We start from the raw sequence: 21,800 nt of genomic DNA on the forward strand, positions 1-21,800 counted from the left end.
GTGCGATGCTATTTCGTGTAACAGCTCAGAGTGTCTAGATTTGACAAACAGAATTTAAATTTACACGTAAAACGAGCAGAAATGTAAATATTTCATAGCGAACGCTCTACAAACAGCGTAGGTAGAATAATTTATAGTTATGTAAGATTTCTTCTAGTTTTCATACATTTTCCTAAAATTTATTTTTTCTTTTCGTAGGATTTTGTTTTATTTATGTAAATGCGTGAAATACTGACATAACTTATCCGAAGATGTTTTTCAATCAAATAATCTTATGTAAGTACGCATAAAGTGGTTTCAAATAACTTCAGAATAAGAAGTAGTTTTACAGTCAAGTTGTCGATTAAGCAACGAATTTTGTATTTTATGTAAGTTTTATTTTTTAAATGTGATTATAATAATAACACATCTGTTGTTCTTTTTTTGTTATTATCTGGACTGCCGGAATTAGATTCTCGAGGCCATCTTGGCCATCAGCGAAGTGAATTGATACGTCATTTTGACGAATACCTAGTTCCACGTTTTCTTGGCGTTTCATATATCGTAACATACAGAAATGTTTTTTGTTTTTTTTTTCTGTTTGCATAACGCAATTCACACGAGAACATTGTTAAGTAAATGATACTGCTTTTTCATAGAAATTAAACAACAAATATTTGCTTTAGGAATCACAGAAATTAATCATTTTTTTTAGTTGTCTGCTTCAATATGCATGCGTTTTATCTTGGATTGTCTAATTTTCCTTCAGATATGATAACAAAATAATACCGAGACAGCAATAAAAAACGCGGTCAAAGTAGCCATGGTTTTTTTTAAGTTTATTTATATTCATGGCTGTCTTTGATCGTATTTTTATTGCTGTCTCAGTGTTATAGTCACTGCCATATTGTTAACTGTTTTAAATGATTTTCATTCGGGCCATTCTCGTATTTGGCACTGACTTAGAATATTATTGGTGATCAATGATCATATTTAATTTCTGAAAATTTACGTGTAAATTATACTCCAACAGAAATCAATGCATAAAATATTTTTTCTACTCCCACATAGTAATCCATGAATTACGAACTGTCTAGCCTCATAGTAAAACCATAGTTACACCCACTGGCATGTAATGAATGAACAGGCACGTAATATATATATATATATATATATATATAGTTGTTATACCGCCTATACAGTCCCGACTCGATACATCTAGTAAACGTTACCAGACCTTTTGAGACGTTACCAGACCCGGGTTCGGGTCTGATAACGTTTAACCATGTATATCGCCTTCTTGAGCCCAGTACAATTAAAAATTGAAATAAAAAAGTGGGTCTGGTAAAACTGTTGAACGTCAAATTTTATACAGAAATAGTTCATTCCCCTTTTCTGCAGAGGGCGTCGTGTCGCTTAGCTGTATATAATATCTGCCTGCATAAAATCGTCCACATCGGACCAACGTTACCAGATCCGTAAATCTGCAACACTGCATTCTAGCAGATCAGTTCAGCATTTAAGAAAATCATGAGTGCTTTTCTTATTCTACTTTTATCTGACTGCTTGCATTAAGTAAAAATATGTTATTTGAATTAATAAAGCATTTTTACAATGAATGGTTTGAGGAATGGGTAGTTTCATGTTTTCTCGATGTTACATAACTCTTATTAGACCTAGAATATGAAAAATTATGTCTTTCATTGTCATTTGTCCGCCGTTCTTGTTAGAGACAATTTCCAAAATTATATACTATACAGATTATTTTGAAATTATAGATACAGTTTAGGATTATCGTGGAGACGGGGGTAAAATGCTAATTAACTAAATACATAATTCAGCCTTATGTTTAATAAAAATAATAAACATAAGGTTTTTTAGTTTAAATATACCATATGTTCGAAAAAAAAAAGCCCGGGACCGTAGCTATCTTATTTTTTTGAATAGATCAAATTAAATCATTTTAAATGTATTGCGATCTTAATTGTAAAATTGATTTTTAACTTTCTTTTTTTTGCCTATGACATTCAACTTTTGTTTTTTAAATGACATCCTAGATATTTTTTTTAATTCTTGTGATTTTTTTTTTCTGAATACATTGATGTACCATGTTTCGCATTTTGTTAAAAAGTTGTGGTAAAAATTAATTTAATTTTTTTAGCAAGGTAACTGTGACGGAAAAATGTACCAAAATTTTTGTTACATAGCAAGTTTAACACGGTTTATAACACTTATTAATGTATAGGAGTTTTAAATTTGAAAATTAAACTTCTATACGAAAACATTATTAACTCAAGACATTTTATTGCAAATATGATGTATTAAATTATTAATGTTTGAAAATATTAACGTATTATGTACACTATGATACATCAATAAATTTAGAAAAAATCTCTACATGAATCTTAAAAAAATATTCAGAGTGTCTGGTGTCATTTAAAAAACAAAAGTTCTATGTCGTAGATAAAAACAAATGAAAGTTAAGAATTATTTTTTTTAAATCAGATCGTTGAATTTATATTTAGTAGACGATAAATGTAAATTTTTTGAAAAATATATAAAAATTATACATTTGACAATTAATTTCAGAAATTAGAAAACGACTCCGCAAAATTTTGCATAATTATGCCTTAGTGCTCATTCACAAAGGGCATAAAGCATAAGGTGTCATAAGCATTAATGCATATGAATTTATGTTTAGTGCTCTATGGTTGTATTCGTTCACAATGAGCATAAGTGCTCATTCACAATAGGCATAAAGCATAAGGATGTCCTAAGCATTATGCTCATTGTAAACGAATAGAAGCATAATAGAGCACTAAACATAAATTCTTATGCATTAATCCTTATGACATCCTTATGCTTTATGCCCATTGTGAATGAGCATTTATAGTTATAATGAACGTGGTCAGGTCAGGTCACCAAAGCGTTTAACTGAATGTAATTTGAAAAGTGCAAAATTGTATACTTCTGTAAGTGTAGTTTTTTTTAAATCCTCTTTTATTTTCAAATTCGCTATAATGATCTACGTATCCATATTTTACTTAATTTTTATTTGAAGATATGGAACTTGATTATATTCTAAATTAATTGATTCTCACTTAATATTAATTGACAGAAATCATTCTTTTAACTACATCTAATTTGTACATCTATTGGTAGATTTCGACAACAATCTTTTTAAAGCAACATTTAGTTTTTATTCAATTTTTTTTTTAATGAATATATTTGTCGGCAACTGTTTTATTTATTTCTGTTCGTTAGAATTTCGCATTTAGTTAATTTTTTACTTACTGAGCGTAAGTAAAGGAAGTATTGTAATCAAGTCCATCGGCCGACTCTCTACTTCTACGTTTTCTCGACCTTTCATTACCCCTACAGGACGAAGAAATAGGTCTCCCATTTCCGTCTGTCCGTCTGTCTGCAGACCCGGATTTTTATTAGGCAGATAATCTCCGAAAGTACGGGGCGATTGTTGTCAAATTTTGCATTTACGAGTATATTAGGAATATCATGTAGATGGTAAAACGCTAACCAAAATTTGTCTAATCGTCCTCACCAACAATGTGATGACGTCACTTTAAAATTGCACATAGTAAATGGGTTTTAAATTGTATGAAATAACATAGTCCTACACATGTAATTTATGACTCCGTATTGAGTTTTATCCGAAAAGTGCAGAATTTTGGAAAAAAATCAAAATTATGAAACATCAAAATTTTGCGGTATAAATTTTATTCACATTTTTTGAATTTGCATAAACAGGATGACACAAAAAAATTATTGAATGCGTGATTTAATTTATTAATTTAATCAGGAACTGCAAAACCGAATGTTTTAAAATCATGGAGATGTTTAAGATTATCATAAACATGGTAAATCTTTGATCAGAATGTATTTGCTCATCCACCCTAAAAAACAATTGATGACATCACCTCAAAATTTTGCTAAATAAATCCTATCTTAAATATGCAAAATATGATGACTTTATACTTGTGATTTATCACTGCATTAATATTTTTTAGATTTGGTTGTACAGCTGTCTCAAAAAAATTAATGACTGAAAATTAGTATTTTCTTAAAATTCAAAAAATAACGCTTGGCAAACAGGTATCAAATTCCCGCAAGGGTGTCCAAAATGCGAGGATAGCAGTTTCTTGTTCCATAGTAACCTATCCTTTAATAACACAGGCCTGCGAAATATAACTTTTAATTTCCCTTTTAAATAATATTGTTTTTTTTTATATATTTATGTATGCCGAATTAAAATATAACTCTAGTTTTTTTGTAGCACATCGAAATTTATTTTTATGTAGGCCTAAATATTCATAGTTTTTCAAACAATTTTTATGAAAAAATAAAATATAAAGAATATAAAATTGAATGTTTATTTATTAAATGAACTAAATTAGTTGCATATAAACAAGACTTAAAAAAACCAATAAATCAAAAAGCTTCTTTTTTTCTTTCTTCAAAGCTATAATTTAAGCGTTTTCTCTTGTATTCACGATAGGATATGTTATTGCTGTTACATTTTTCGCATTATATCTTTTTATTTTTGAACAGCAAAAGTAACAATCGTCTGTATGATTTTATGGCTCCATCCAAATCATTGGTGTCAGCAAACTTATTTTTTTTTTCCTATTGACTATTTGCGAGGTGCATGAACAGTTAACACATTTTATGAGGCACCCATTTTTTGTCTTGGTTTTTTTATATTAACTTTAAAATAACTTTCGCATAGTTATTAGATAAATTCAGAAATTATTTGTTGTTGTTTTCTGATTAAATAAGTTCTACAAATGTAACAGAAGTTATCTGAAGAATTAACCCATTTCCGAGAAGACATTCGTAATTTTTGTTTAAATTCAGGGTAGTAAGCGCATAGTCGACACAAATAACTCTTACTAAGCTGAACACAAAATGAAATATCAACACCATTATCCATACATATTATTACCACAAAATCTAGAAGTTAATTTTTATAGTACTAAGAACAAAACTGAAAAAAATATTTTTTGCAGAAACTGTACGTGATGGAAATTTTTGCAATTTTTTTTTATACATGAGTATCTAAGACCTACCGAAATTACTACTTCATTTTGTTGGGGGAAAACCATCGCAGGCCTGTGTAATTTTTGGAATTATTTTCGCAATAATTTATCGGTTTGGCTAACCAGACGTATTTCGGAGATGAAATTTTGCATACAGTATTTATTTTTCATGTTTAATCAAGTGATGCAAATTAATTAAAGTTAATTATTTCAAAATTAAATTAAGGCATGGAAAATTTACTTTTTCAAGATAATGATTATTCTCACCGGTTCATATTAATCCTCATCTATCAAAATACCTACATTTCAAATTTCATAACAATCCGTTCAAAAATACCTGAGTTATTGTGCCCGAAAGTGTTACGTGGGACACCCGGTATACTTAGATGACAGACAATCTAGAGAAAGATGAAAGTCTTAAAATGTGTCTCAGCAAGCATAAGGATTATTTTGCAGAATTCATATGGTTCAGACAAAATATGTACACGAAAACTAAAAGTGACACATGGACTTCACATGTACTAATTTCATTGTAGCGTTTGCCACGCTAAGGGCCGGTTGCATAAACGCAAATCAAACTTAATCTCTGATTAAGAACAATTGTAACTATGATAATAACAATCGTTACTATGGAGTTAATCAGAGATTAAATTTGATTTGCGTTTATGCAACCGGCCCTAAGTATTATTAAGGGATCGAGATCCTTCGAGGGCCTGTAAATTTGCAAACGTTTTATGCATTTTGTTTTGACACTAAGATTACCGATAATTCATGAAATTATTTTTTTCTATTTAACAATATAGACAGAGACAAGCTTAAAATTGCAGAAAATTATAGAGAATTTTGTTGTACTTCTAAAGCTGCCAGCTAGGCTTAAAAACATTTTTTGGTGATTCTGTCTCGAAATCATTCATTAATTACGGCTATTAATAAACGATTTATATATTAATGGGTTAATACAGCAATCAGATATACCCCCGCGCACTTGATGTGAAATTTTTTATTTAAATGTTATAAATATCATGAAATTTGGAACTGATTTTTAGTAGTTTCGTGTATGAAATTGCAATCACCGGAGAAGTATTGCAACCAACTCGTTTGTTAATAGGCGATTATTAATCGCCCTTATTAACAAGTATTGATTAAATAATTGCTATGGAGCATTGTAACTATTTTGAAGAGGGTCTTTTTAATACTAGTTTAGCGTTCTTAAATTTTTTAATTAATAATTTGAAATATTAAAGTTACTCTTAAAGAATATGCAATTTTAGATCTCTAAATCAACCTTAAAGTTTCTAACACATATTGTACCATTTTGTGGTAAAAATTTCGATTTTTTTAGGATGTTAATATTAAAAAATCTTAATTTGTGATTTATGTTATGTGTAAGAAAAGCTTAGATAACATATCATTTTTTTTACAAATCTGTAAGCCTAAGGTCAAATAAAAATTGCATTAATAAATCGCAAGTGTAAAATTATGTTATTTTATAAATTTTCTTAAAATTTTAGGTGGGAATAGGTGTCCAAATTTTGGTTGAACTAACTCGATAGACATGTACAACTAGTAAAAAGAAAATGTTACTAATGTCTATCAAACTTGCATATCTGTTAATAAAAAAATCGCCTTGGCGTTTATTTTATTAATGAGTTATCCGTTTGTCATGGCACTCATGGCGTCAAAAAGACAGGCAGATAAGATATATTTTTGGTTTTCCTTATTTTCTTTTGTGACACTTTTGCATATCCACTGGTTGTAAATCCAACTTTCAATAAGATACACAAGAAATTTTACAGATCAATACAATGTGAAGCGATTTTCCATAAATTTAATGTGGCAACAATGTCGGGATTGATAACGTCGGTTAACTGTGTTATTTATACTGAAATGGGACTGAGAAAGCTGTTGGACATAGTGGGTCTGGTAACGTTGGATGAATATGGTGTTAACTTTTTTCAAGGAATAATTTTACCCCTCTACTTTTTTTTAAGTTTGTTGTTGCAAAAACCATTAAATTTATTATATTATACTCGGAAAAACAGCCGGGCTTGGTAACGTCTGTTTAATATGTTGGGCTTGGTAACGACGGTTGGATACGTATATATATATATTACGTGCCTGTTTGGGTAGTTTCCATAGCAACTATAAATATTTGCTTTCCCAAAAAAATTTCTTCTGAAAGTGATTCTTCATTATAGATCGTAGAAAAAGTATATGACACAACTCTGGTGGTAAGCTAATTACGAACTCATATTACATCACTCGCTCGCTACGCTCGCTCGTGTATAAACTTCGTTCGTAATTAGCTTCTTACCACCCTCGATATGTAATATACCTACTATTATACAAATGTGGTTAAATTTAAAAATTTAGGTTTTTATCCTAAATGAAGTTAAGCTGACTATTAGCTTCGGGATTTAGGAAATTTTTAACATTTATTTAAAAAAAAAAACGAACATCAGGAATAGTATCAATTTTAAAGGTGATATTTAAGTCGTTATTGGAACAGATGTTAATTACACTTATAATAATAGTAAGGAAAGATATCAGATTTGCTTTTCTATTCACTGAAGAGCCAGAGGAGTCAAAACAAAAGTTCAGGACAGGAGAAATTCAAGAATATTGGATAAATAAAAACAGATACGAAAAATTAATTTAGAGGAACTCCAAGAGTTATTTAAAATCGGTTAAGACAATTAACAGTAATCAATTTTAGATATCCTTGGATTAGTTGTAACAAGGTCTGTGCAAAACGTTAACATCCACTTATGACGTCTGCGAGGGCGGTCGCAGACGATGTGGAGTTCGTTATTAACATGCAATTGCAGTACATAGTTTCATCGAAGCTTAGGTTTGAAAATGATTTGTTCTTTTTGAAAGGTGAAAATTGTAGTGGCCAGATGACAGAAAACTCGGGTACTAGTTTTCTTAAACTGATACTATATCCAACCCAGCGATTGTCTACGGAGCTTGGTGAGGAAAGAAAAATTTAGGAACATAAGAACTCATGGGAATCTTACTTAAGATGAACTAAAGTCCACGCCATTTCTATCTGTCCACTCCCTAGTGTAAATTTTGAAAAACTGCTGAGTGTAAGATGTCAAAGGACTTAAACGTAAAAATGAAATTTTGAATTTTTAATTCAAAGTTATTAGCTTATTTTATTTGAAGCATGGACATGTTGGTCTGTGTATATTTATATCGTTATCTATTTGTATCTTATTGTAATTATTATAATTATTTTTGGATCAGCTGGGCAAAAGAAGGTAAAAGAGTAAACGGAGTGAACACCATCTAACTAAACAGCATTATTGCGCAACTATTGTCGACTTGTCGTAGAATCTTGTACTGGGAGAATCTGGTATCTTTGACTTGTAGTGAGTTTTGTGTACAAACCGCCTGAAATAGCCACGATTTTATGCTAATTTGCTGGTGGTTACATAGACGTAGAAATAGTCACCACATCCGCAAACATAATGTGGCACACGACAAATTCCTATTGCGTTATACCGAACCACTGCACTAACCATGAATTTATACGTAAAAAGTAAACTTTTATTTCTGCATTAAAACTTTTATTTTATGTTGTAGTCATTACCATCTAGTTACGACAAGACTGCAAACTGGGTATATGAAGTGAATAAACAAACATTCCAAGATGTTATATATGTAGTCATCATCATTATCTAGTTATGACAACATAACAAACTGGGTACATGAAGTGAATAAACGTTCCCAGATATTATGTTTTTTAATGTTCATATGAGTATTATTAGTTATTTTCAAATTTATTATAGTTCTGAAAATATGTCATGTCCTGTGCTCAATGTAAATTTGGTAAAATTGGTTGTGGGAATAAGTATTGGTTTTCGACTCTTCGGGTGTGTATTTTGTTAACGCTTCATGTCATAGCGTGGCAACTTCTGATTTGTTCAGGATTGTTTTAACATCGCTTATTATAATAGGGCTTACAGAACCCCCAAACCATCTCGATGTGATTATAATGGCAGTGGTAAGGAGGAAGTCTAAGCATGTCTATACAGTTTTTGAACAGTAATTCATCAATTTCGATTTTTTTTTTGTTGAAAATATTCAAAATTAAAATTCAAAAGGAATTTTGTTGCCAAGCAGCTAAAACTGTAATTTTGATTTTATGATAGACTGGGGAGCCGTTTAGGAAGAACTGAGTAGGACGATGCGTTATCTAGTACTACTACCACTTTTCATAGTTTTGTGGTAGTCTCTGTTGTCAATAGCTCACAACGTTCCAAAAAACGAGATCTACCCGAAACATGAAGAACCGTGAAATGTTTTCCCTCACGTGCAACAACTTTAATTCAGGCATACCTCCTCGACCACCCTCAAACACCCATTTTTTCACAGAACAACCTCTCTGGTAAATCCATGTCTCATCCAAATAAGTAAATGTTACATCTTCTTAAAAATCTAAGTTTAAAAGATTTGAAGTATGGTCCTTCCACTAGAATTTTCCGATTGTAAACTTTTTTGTACTTATACCCCACAGATTTTATTATTCTGTCCACGGTTCTCATGCTCGCAGTGTAATCTAGTTCATTTCTTGCATGGTCAAATCGATCGTCTGATGCAAAGTACTTGTTTTTCTTGTTTCTTTTATACTCATGTATGTGCCTACTAAAATTCTGTTTAAACTGAAAGTCTGTGTAGAAAAGAGACTTTGGCTTCTTACCAGTTTGAGGATTTTGGAAGGGATAACCGAATTATCTAATAAGGTGAACAGTTCTAACTAATAGATAAAATGGGCCATAGACGCCAGGGGACAAAGATGTTTCAATTTTCAGTGACTATTCCCATCTTCATTTGACGGGACAACACAGTTCTAGTTTGTCTTTTTATTGAATCGTCCATTTTAAATTCAAAAATTACTCTCTCAACAATTTATGCTTGTGTGCTTGTCGACAAAACGTCAAATGTCGTCGCTGCCAACCCTACTGAACAAAAATCCAAGAACAGCAAGGTAACCAACCTTACTTTGTATCAAATGGACAGATAGAAATGGCGTGACTTTAATTATTATTATTTATTGCCTACCATCTGTCTACGATCTGTATGCATGGATCTTGAGGGTACGTTGACACCAATACTTTCTATTCGAGATTACGTTCTCTTTGCAGACCATCCATATATCCATATTGAAGGGGTGTGAATGTGTTGATATCGTACTTATGTTCAAGGTGATTTAACCGCTATTCGTTCAAACGGGCTTACACCGTATCGTCGAGGGTTCACTACATGGTACCTGGATCGGCTGTATTTTCATTGTTTTTACATTAGATTTGCAGGAATTGCCTACCATAATGAAGGGATTTTTTATCTGTTACTGGTGTAAACGAAGTGGTCACATTGCATTCATTGTTGGAGTGGTTGATTTGGAGAAATTGGAGTGACTGGACCATGTCCATTATAGCTTTAGTTACCCACACCCATCTGATAGTTATAAATCGTAGAAGAAAACCACGGTTGTACTTGGTTTTCGTTCGGAAGTGAGAACCGATAGTTAGCTGGTGTAATTGGATGGCGCAATGTATGGAAATTATTATTGATTTTAAAACTGGACCCACATTCAATTTCATAAAAATTAGTTTTCGCGCATACTCGATTTCGCCATTTCTAAGTAATTATCCTGTCGTGTCACTGATTGGAGCCTAGGCAAGTTCCAGACAAAGCGGAAAATCAACATGTTTCAAAACGAAGACTGGCAAGGCTTTTGTATTCATGGGATTATAAACTTACCTAGAACTTCTGGCACTGTGAAAGTTCGAACGGGGAAAGGTTTAAGCTGTGCTGTTTGTTAAAATAAATGAGGACGTCATAATCTAGAGTTTTTGTTACAAATGTTTGAAAAGTGAATATGCGTATGAAAAATATTTATGAAAACGGCATAAACATGAAAAATATTTATGAAAACGGCATAAACAAAACCTTCTAGATTTTAAGAAATACCGAAGAGTGACAAATATTTTAGATGGTTGTTCACAATGTAAGTTACTGGGTTCAGTTACTATAAAGCTTGTTTAAAATGTTACACATCTAAGTCGTATTTTTATTTCATTTTAAAAGAATTTTGTAATTTTTTGATATTGTACAATAGATATTATAACGTAGGTTTATACTATATTTGAATAGGTGCGCACTGTTAATTTTTAGTGTGGACACTTGTCAACACCTATGTAAAGATGTTAAATTTAGCAATTGTTTATTTACAAGTTTATTTTTCTTCTTAGTTAATGATAAGACAATTTTATGAACGATCAAATTTTATAATTTTTCGGAAAAGCTGGATATATCGTATTTCTGGGACGAAGACCAATTTTTTATTTTAGAAAAAGTCTAAGGTAGTGTATTTGGCGAATAATATCGTGTTGAATAAATAGGTAATTGTGTGTGACATTAAGTCCGACTAAGCTTAGAGCTCAAACAAAAGTGATGAGTAGAAATCAGTGATAGAGTTTACTACAAATCCATAAAACTCGAAGCACGATCTTCACAGAAGCCTAAAGTCTAGAATGTTAATGAAAGATAAGATTTTGAATTCATGAACGTTGGTTTAATCCAATTTAGAAAAACATTATTAACAATCGAAAAGAACTGCAAATTCACTAAACAATATGATTAACTTTCCTTCAAGATATAGTGAACTACGTTTTGTCGTGGGACTAAACTAATACCACAGAAAACTCTTGTTGTTTCCTAAAGATCTAATATCTGAAACTAGCGGACCAATTGTTAAATTTTATACGTACCTACATATGCTAGGCATATCGTGCAGATGTAAAACGCTAACTACAATTTGTCTAATCATCCCCACCAATAATAATTTGGTGACGTCATCTCAAAATCATATGTAATAAATGCTATTTAAATTTTATAAAATAACATACCCTTGTACTTGTACTCTTCAAAAAAAAAAAAAAATTGTGTATATAATAACATTTTTTAACACTATACGAAGTGGTAATGATTGAATGACTTAGTGGTAAAAGCGTATGACTAATGACGCGAAGAACACGGAGGTCGCTGGTTCGTTCCCCTCATGGACCACTTTTTTTTCGTACACGGTGGCTGGTATTATCTATATTTTATAACTTATAGTGCTTATTATGAATAAATAAAATTTGCCAAAACTAAATTTTTCTCCTATCATAATTAATCGACGAAAGTAGATTTTTTCATAATGTATTTCGAAATTCAGATACGAAAATGTAAAAACCTGACGAACTGTTCCCAATAAAACTTAACACGGGAAGAGAAACTCTCTGTCTTTAACGAGAGAATAATTTAGGAGAGTACAATAGCGTGATCGGCAAATACTGTTTGAATTGGTAATAGAATGAACCAATTCTGAGAAATTTTTCTTGTGCTGCTATTACCGAACTTGATCCAAATGCTGGCGCGATGTCTCTTATTTATAAATTTAAATTAAATGCCTCTCTCAACCATGTCAATTCTAGCAATAGAAAGTAAGGTGGAATGACAGTTCTCCCAATTTCAAACAAAATTTGTTGATAACAACTGAAACAGTAATTGTTGATTATCCTGTAGATTAGTTAATAAAACTTATTTATTAGGTACTTGTGTCGACAATAGATATCGTTTTGTTTATCTACTAACTGAGTGACTCAAAAATTGTACATTTAATTTCCCTGAAAATCGGAGACGATAGTAATCTTGCTAGTGTTATCTTGTAATCACATACAATATTAAAATTACTGTATTTATTTTTACGTAATAACTGTTTTGTATTAAACGTACTTCAGCTGTATACTTATTATTTAAAACCACATTATGTTTCAATTTAATATTCCATAGTTACTTTTGATGCTGTTAACTATGCATTTCAATTAAAATTAACATTTTTTCTACAAGGTTGAGTAAAGTTCTGTATAATTAACTTTAAAGATTTTTTCTGATACATTTTTTATCATGAAATTGTGTTGATCATGTTAATTAAGCTCGAAGTAAAATTGTGTGACTCAAGCTTGAGTTTTACTAATTTGTTAGCTGCGTTTTTTAATTACCTTTGTAATTATCTTTAACTAATGAGTTTGTTGATAACCGTTTTCTTTTCTTTGTTTTGGCATTTCTAAATGGGCGTAGCTTTCCCTAAAATGTGGAAAAAGCAATCTTTCGTGTAATTTCTTATACTTTTCAGGGACGCGTACGTGTTCAAGTTATCTGCGATAACAGTTATTTAAAAGTAATCCAGATAACTTTTCTACATAGTTTTTATCTGCAATAATTCACAACACTGCTGTTAGGGTCACGAATTTAATTATATCCAACGAATTAATTTAAACGATTTCGTACTCTTTCGTCACGCACCAAGCTCATTTTCAAACTCCTGTTGTTTCCCCTCCAGTGTTAAGACCTACAGATTTTTAAACGTTATAAAACGCTACCCTTTAATCAGCACGAATTTTAAAGAATTCAATACGTTAAGCTTTGATTCTATTCTCGTTGTTTCAGAATATCTTTAGTTTATTTTTATGACGAGATAAATTGCTTGGGCTTTTGTCTCATCTCGGAAAATGTAACGTATAGAAAGAACTTCAAAGTAAAGTTGCGTTCACGACTGGTTCACTTGATTGACATGTTTGTGTGTCGCTGATTTGCCCTGGAGCGTGGTTTTCCAAGACCGTAAATTATTAAAACAACCTGAGCTCAAAAGATTGATGAACGTATATGGGAACTTAATAAACGTTCTTTGCATGCTAAATCCCTCGAGGTCCCTTCTGTATTTCGTCATTCGAAATGCAAATTCGCGTACTAAGATTTAAATAAATGAGAACTTTTTAGGTACAAATACATGTTTGGTTGTATTTGCAGGCTCATGTGGATCACCGTTGGGAATGGAGTCAGGGGCTATCAAGGATTCTGCAATTACAGCAAGTTCAGCTTATGACTCAAGTAGTGTTGGACCTCAACATGGAAGGTAAAGGGAATTTTAAAATTTAAATAACTAACATTGTTTACAAAAAAACTAGATAGATTTTCTAATATTTCATTACTGGAGTACATTTACTAAATTGCTGACGTAGCCAATACGACACTTTAAAATCACTTGCAAAAGTTGAATGTTCAAAAATATCAGTAAATCTACAAATTTAGCTAGGCCAAGTGTAGAAATTTAAAGGTTTTATAGATGGTCTGATAAATTAAATTAGTCTTTTGAGTGTTCCCCGCATCGATCAATTCATGTACAAATTTAATCACAAAAATCCTAGGCAAATCACGTTATGGAAAGATTACATATTAGTAGTCTTCGGTGATAACAGTTATTCAATTGAAAAAGTCATCAAGTTGCCCTTGCTTTTTTGTATAAGAAAACATAGCGAAAAACGTATGTGTTTTATTAGTCCGGATTGTTTTATATAATTGATAAATGAAAATTTCCACATTTTCAGCTGTCATCGATTAACTTCTAAGTTTATTTATTACAAACATACTTCACACTGTTCACAAAAAATCAAAGTTAACTTGATGAATTTTTCAGTTAACACACATGCATATACGAGTAGGTGGCTCCCAGGTTTACTGTACTACTTGGTGTAACTAATTATTTCGATGAAGTTTGTTGTTCTTTCATGTAGATATTTAATGTAGGCCACATTATAACTAACCCAACATAAAAATGCATCTCTACTAAAAATATTTTTAGATCATTTACCATTAAAAACAATCAGTTGATTTTCTTAAATGATGTCTAACTTATAAAATAAAAAATAAGTACATACACAGGGTTCTTTTTTTTGAAAGTTAGGTACACATTATAGTTGCATTTTTTGAAAGGTATGTAATACCCAATCCTATTTTTACAAATTAAGGAATAAAGCAAAATTGGTCTAAGGTATTACACACAACTTCCCTCGCCTCTGAAGTACGATCCAACAAATTCAGCTTCTTCGAAAAAGTATAAAATTTGATTTTGCGATTTTTTTATAAAATCCCTGTAAGTTAAAACAAAAATAAGTGGTATTAAAGTCAAGGTAAAAAGTACGCCATGCGTATGTATGTTTCAAGCCAGTTTTGCGATGACGTTATTAAGATTTTCACAAGGACACGTATACAGGGTGACTGCGAAATATATGCAAATATTTTAACCACGGCATCCCCCACCCTAGTAGAGCCGAAATATAGAAAAAACAAATTAAAAATCGAATGGGGCAAAACCCCCATGAACCACCCTCGATACGAAGGCACTGAGCCACCTTATAAACAGAGTTGGAAAAACGTTCGAATAAAAACGACCTAAACACTTTCAGTTTCAATTAAAAGTAAAACCGACTTTTTGCTGCTTATCATTCGTTCATTCATTTACTCATTCATCGTTAAAGGTCAGTGTGAAAGTTTTTTGGTAATTTTGATTCTGACGTATGTTTGGTCCTTGTCACAACGATTTTATATTGTTTATTGGAACAGAAATAAGAGCAACTTAGAATGTTACTACCTTTTTACAAGAAATGTTGAAAATGTTGTCGTTGACTAGCAATACAAGCGTCAGAGCGTCGCAAGAGGTTTGTTGATAGGTAAAAAAACACCGGAGTAGCGGCTGCCACTTTCACTTGTTGAAGCTCTTCGGTAATTACTGGACATTGTTGATTTCCACAAACGAATTGTTTCATCCAACCAATACACGTTTCTCGAAAACCGTCTCTTGAAATCGTACTTGTTGACGACTATGTGGAGTTTCATCGGACACAAAGTGAGTTACACAACGTGGACAATCAGCGGGCTCCAAACCGTGCACTTTGTTAACATGGTATGGATGTGACCGTGTTCTTTTAATGTAGGATGCACTACAAGCTGCGAAAATCCAAATTTTTCTTTCTGCCCCATCACGACCACGATCGTGAGTTTGAGTTTGAAGGTACCATGATCTCGGAGATGCTGTACCACTGATGCAAATGTTCGCGCACACAAATTACCATATCGACACACTCTGCATTGGAAAACTGGACCATACACCGATTTCAACGACCGCTTGATAATGAGTGGCCCTTTTCGTGTTTTTCACGTTGCGATTAAAAAAGTGCCTGATAAAGTTACTTTTTTGGTTCTTACTCCGAGTCCCCTGCCCATTCATTGCGGTAATTATGTAGGTCACGAAACATTACCAGCGGCGCGTATAACAATTTACATTTAATTTCAAATAATTTTTTCTAGACACTGCTACCACTTAGGACCGTGAATTTTTGCCAGTGACATAATCATATTGTGCGCTATTCCCCATTTTTTTTGCATATGTATTTCGCAGTCAGCCTGTATCAATAAAATGGGTGCAGTATTGTAATGATACTAAAAATTGGTTAAAAATTGTTCCGACAGAACTTCCCTCGCTCCTGAAGTATAATGAAACATTTTCGAAAAATTATAAAATTTGACTTTGCCGATTTTATTTATTTTTTATGAAAACCCCTACAAATATGTAATGTATGTCTACGCGTATGTTTCAAATATGTTTTTACTTTTAAAAAATTTTGTGATGACGTAAATCATCATTTTTGCAATAACACGTATTTCAACTTAGGTTGGTGCAGTAATACTAATAATAACGTATTATATCCCTCCCCGCCCCAAATTTTGGGAAAAATGGAGTGAATCGTTCTTGATTTCATCAATAAAATAAATTAATCTATTCATGCCAATAATAAGTACAATATATATATTTTGCACAATTTTTATCATTTTTTTGAGTCATCCTGTATAAGTAAATCTAATAAATATAAATGCAATGATAAATTACAAGTATAGTCTCATCATATTTTGCATATTTCCGAAAGAATTTATTCGGCAAAATTTTGAGATGACGTAACTAACTTTTAGGGGTTGATAAACAGATACATTTTGATTAAAAAGTTACCATTCTTACAATAACTTCAAAACATCTGCAAGATTTCAAAGTATTCAGTTTTGCAATTCCTGATTTAATCAATAAAATATTGACTCGGTCATTGATTTTTTCAGACACCTCGTATAAGCAAATTTAAAAATATTAATGCAGTTATAAATCACAAGTATTGACTCATCATATTTTGCACATTTAAGATAGGATTTATTCAGCAAAATTTTGAGGTGACGTCATCAATTTTTTACGAGGGATGAGCAAACACATTTCGACTAAAAATTTACCATGCTTATGATAACCATGGCTGACTAGTATAAAGATTATGGCCTGTCCAAAGGTACCATACGTGCTGCCATCTATTAATAATTCAAAAACGACAAAAGAATTATTAACACTTTTTGAAAGGCACAAAGGTATTCATACCGAAACAAACGACCATTACACGTTTTTGAAGTCTCATAATGTCAAATCAAATTAAAATTTTGCTAAATTATTAAGTGTAATTATTAATAGATGGCAACACTTATGGTACCTCTTGACAGGCCATAATCTTTATACTAGTCGGCCATGATGATAACTTTAAAACATCTCCAGGATTTCAAAGCATTCGATTTTGTAGTTCCTGATTAAATCAGTAAAATAAATTCACGCATTCATTGCTTTTTTTGAATCACCCGAAAAGTATGAATGGAATGATAAATCACAAGTACAGACTCATCATGTTTTGTACATTTTAGATTTTGGGCTGCCGTCATACACTTTTTGGAGGGGATGAGTAAATATATTTTGCTTAAAAATTTATCATGCTTATTATAACTGTAAATCATCTGTAAGATTTCAGAGTATTCAGTTTTGCAGATTCCAATTTAAATTGCAAAGTGTTGTTTCATAATTTTTTTTTTTCAAAAATCTGGACGTTTCGGGTAAAAAGTCATAAACTACATGTATAGGACTATGTTATTTTAGACAATTTAAAACCTATTTACTATGTACAATTTTGAAGTAAGTAAAGTCATCACATTATTGGTGGGGATGATTAGTCAAATTTTTGTTAGCGTTTTACTATCTACATGATATTCCTAATATAAATATAAAATTTTACAACAATCGGTCCAGTACTTTCGGAGATTATCTGTTTAATAAAAATCCAGGACGACAGACAGACAGACGAACAGACGGACAGACAGACGGAGACCTATTTCTTCGTCTTCTAGGGGTCACGATAGGTCGAGGAAACGTAAAAGTAGAGAGTCGGCCGACGGACTCGATTACAATACTTCCTTTGCTTACGCTCGAGAAGTAAAAACTTGATTGTCTCGTAATTGAGCCCTCACGAATTCGCAAAACCCTAACCGTCGGATAAAATCGCGTTCTGTTAAATGTTGGGCAATTGTCATATGGTATGGATGAAATCGGTTTGCCTTTAAGATGTTGAAAACCGAACCCAAACTAATCTCCATTTGTCTTGCAATCTGTCTTGTTACAGTTCGACTTCTAACTTTTGAATTGCCCAAATTCTCGTAAATTTTTTTCAAGTTTTCTAAACGCTTGATTTGAGGGAGTTCTTCTATTGGGATATTGCCTGGCGTAGAAACGAACAATTGAAAATATTTGGCTGACAAAAATAATAATTTGTCATAATTTTGGTTCTGATCATTGCTATCTATGCTTACATTAGTATTTAAACATAAAAATTAATCAAAGCTGTTTATGAAACGTAAAATGGGTTGCCTATGCAGAAATATTCAGGCGTGAACAGATAAAATGAACACTCTGTATACTAGGATCGCGCATTCTATAACTTGTGCGAATATCACAAATCATTAAAATGCTCTGTGGCAAAAACATCTGTAATCTGTTTCCTTTCACTGAAAATTTTGCGGCAGTCCATTGTATATATAAATCGGAAATTTTGATTCTACGAACTTCATACTTCGGATAAATTTGTAACGTATGTCAAAAAAAATTGTGGTAAATTATTAAACCACACAGGGAGCAGCATGTTTTGCTGCATATTTAAAGAGAACTTTTATTTTAATTTTAATTTCATCAATAATAAAACTGATTAATTCATTAATTTTTTCAGCCATCCGCTGTAAATATTAATCCCGGATTATAATAAAAATATGTTGTTAAAACAATCAATATTGAACTCAGACATGTTTTTCTCATTTTTATTTTATTTTATACGAGTTATTATAAAAACAAATCTCAGAAACAAATTTTTAATTTGAAAGTGACGACTAGATAAATTTAAGTCGATGTTCTATAATCTGTGGATCAAACGTACTGTCTTTCCAAGATGTCAAAAAGGTTCGTTATGTAAGTTCCAAGATAAATTGTAAGAAAGGTTAAGAAGAGTATGATTAAATATAGACACCTGATTAGACTGCAGATCAAGTAATATCATAATATAATTTCAAGCGAAATAATTGTACCAAAGTATAAGATGACATTAATATTTTGGCTTGGAGACAAATTGTAGTCACAAATTGTACTCAGAATTTTGCCATCTTAACGATAATTTTAAAAACCTACCTACACCGAAAAGTTCAGAGTAAAATGGCGAGCAGAGCGATGATTGAATGAAGAGACGGACGTATTGGATTCTACAAGCTGCGAAAAGTCGAGGAAACATAAAATTAGATAGATGCTCATCAAAGTGATTCTCTTCTTTAGTTTATGCTTGGGAAATAAAAACTATTGTGTATTTGTTGTAAGTGTTTATATTTCTACGAGTAGCACGCCTCAAATAAATTTTATGTAGATATAACGTTTGTTACGCCCGAGATGTTTGTCCTTAAATAAATGAGACAAATAAACCTGCTTGTATAGTAACGTGTCGGAAAAGAGCTTCACTTATTTATCTCTAACTTTACATTAATTAAACTACTTTGTGTTTCTAATAAGCTAGATCAAGCAGACCAAACAAATGGCCCATCGTAACAGCCTTACACTGTAGAGCCCCATAACATTTAAAGACGATTTTAAAGGCTTAGTAGGGAACTTTTGGGACAAGGTGATTATTCTGCATAGCCGGGTATAAAGGGAAAATTGGGGGTTCACTAGTTAAATTATCGGTCGTCCATTAGGCTGCAATATGCTGGACTTTATTGTTACAGTGCATTAAAATTTGATAATCGTTAAATTGGGTTTAATTCATCACAACCGACTAGGGTTCGATTGCGTGGTTGGACTATACGAATGATAACCGCAAGGCTCCGTTGTAAATTTATTACGTTTACATATGTTGATCATGAACGGTCCATCGTTTTAACGTGACGCGACAAAATTTATATTCTAGGAAATTGAATAGCTACCATATCGACTGGCAGTTTCCAACCAGCGACGCCGAAGTCGTCGTTGATCCGGAAATGCTTTTAACGGAATGTTATTCCAGCCGATCTCCATCAACGTTTTGACATTTTACGGTGTACCTGTTCGCAGAGCCACGCAGTCTTTCGGAATTTTGCTCTTTGATGGCAGGTGATATCGGTTCTATAAAGCACCAGCCATCATTTGTCAGTTATCGACCTGTACAGTTTTTGGTTTTATGACGATATGCTGTCATGTTTCAACTAAGGTGTGTTACGTTTTTTCAACAGGCTAAGTTAAATGAGAATCTGGAAGGGCCAGAGAGACTGATATTCCGTAAAATATTTAGAATTCACTCAGACTTTTTAATTAGTTTTCAACTTTAAGAACTTTGTTAAGTATTCATTAATTTAATCATCTTGTGCATATAGTATTACATAGGGAGAACACTTGAATACACTTTATAAAGTCTAAACTTATCTAGATGATAAAATTATCATAAAAGTGCAAATTGCAAGCTTATTACTATATTATACATAGGCCGTTGACTCCAACTGTTACAGCGTAGGTGTTCCGTACTCTTTAAAAATTTAAAAAAATATACGGAAAGTATTTTTAATAATCTTCAGCTTTACTTTGACTTTACTAATAAACTGCTGTCAAGTTTTTAATGTAGAACTTTCCTCGTTCCTGAATCACAACCAACTCTGTAGGCATGATGTAGCGTATTCTTCAATAAAGACTTATTTCTATGAATTTGAGGTAAACTAAGTAAACTAACATTTATCATTTTTGAACAATCGCTATAAGCAGATGTACAAACTAAAATCATATTAGTAAAATACCAACAGGACCTCGTTCCAAGCAACCAAGCACATTTCTCAATAAACAATAAAAAATAAACAACCTCATAACTTTTAAAATGTCATCAATATTTTGAAAGTGATGAATAGATAAAAATTTGTTCTCTAAAAAAATGTATTCTTTTTCGATAAACTGTAAAATTTAATTCTGCAAATCGTATTGTTTAAGGTAACTCCTATAAGTCAAAATTAAATAACTGCGAATCTCTTAAGCTTTATTTAATTTACTGTGTATGGACTGCGTTTCCAAAATTTTTGGAAAATTCGGTAAGCCCTATCTGATTTAATCGATAAAATAAATTGTTTCATTAATTAATTTGTTTGAGAGATGCTGTATAAAGAAGTCTAAATAACTGAAAAGTCTAAAGGACAAACAACATTGTATTTCGGCACTATTTTCTAACAAACATTAATTTATTACATTTTTCGGATGAAGATATTAACTTTATAAAGTTAATTATCTATCATTCTGTATTCATTAAGTCCTACTAAAATTTCAAAATAACTAGTTGGTTGTCCAATAATGTTTAATATTTTTATGGTAACTTATTTACCAAAACCCATAATATGCGTAACATTTAAAAGTATGATTGTCACAATATCAATTTTGAGATGACGTTATCAAATAATGATTAGCGATTTATCATCTATACGATAGTGTTAAACTTTACTCTTTTATGTATTACAATAGCAACATTTTCTAAT

General features: G+C 31.7%; 1 protein-coding gene across 1 annotated transcript in view; it reads left to right on the forward strand.

The window, feature by feature from the left end:
* LOC135143289 (discoidin domain-containing receptor tyrosine kinase B) overlaps positions 1-21,800 on the forward strand; it is a 247,657-nt gene that overhangs the window by 113,439 nt on the left and 112,418 nt on the right. Inside the window, exon 3 of the mRNA XM_064075159.1 lies at positions 13,899-14,004. Coding sequence (XP_063931229.1) covers positions 13,899-14,004 — 106 coding nt within the window. The remainder of the gene's footprint in view (positions 1-13,898; positions 14,005-21,800) is intronic.

This window comes from Zophobas morio, unplaced genomic scaffold, assembly GCF_036711695.1.
Source record: "Zophobas morio isolate AGI-343-1 ecotype UQ-CSIRO unplaced genomic scaffold, CSIRO_AGI_Zmor_V1 ptg000058l, whole genome shotgun sequence".
Lineage (NCBI taxonomy): Eukaryota > Metazoa > Arthropoda > Insecta > Coleoptera > Tenebrionidae > Zophobas > Zophobas morio.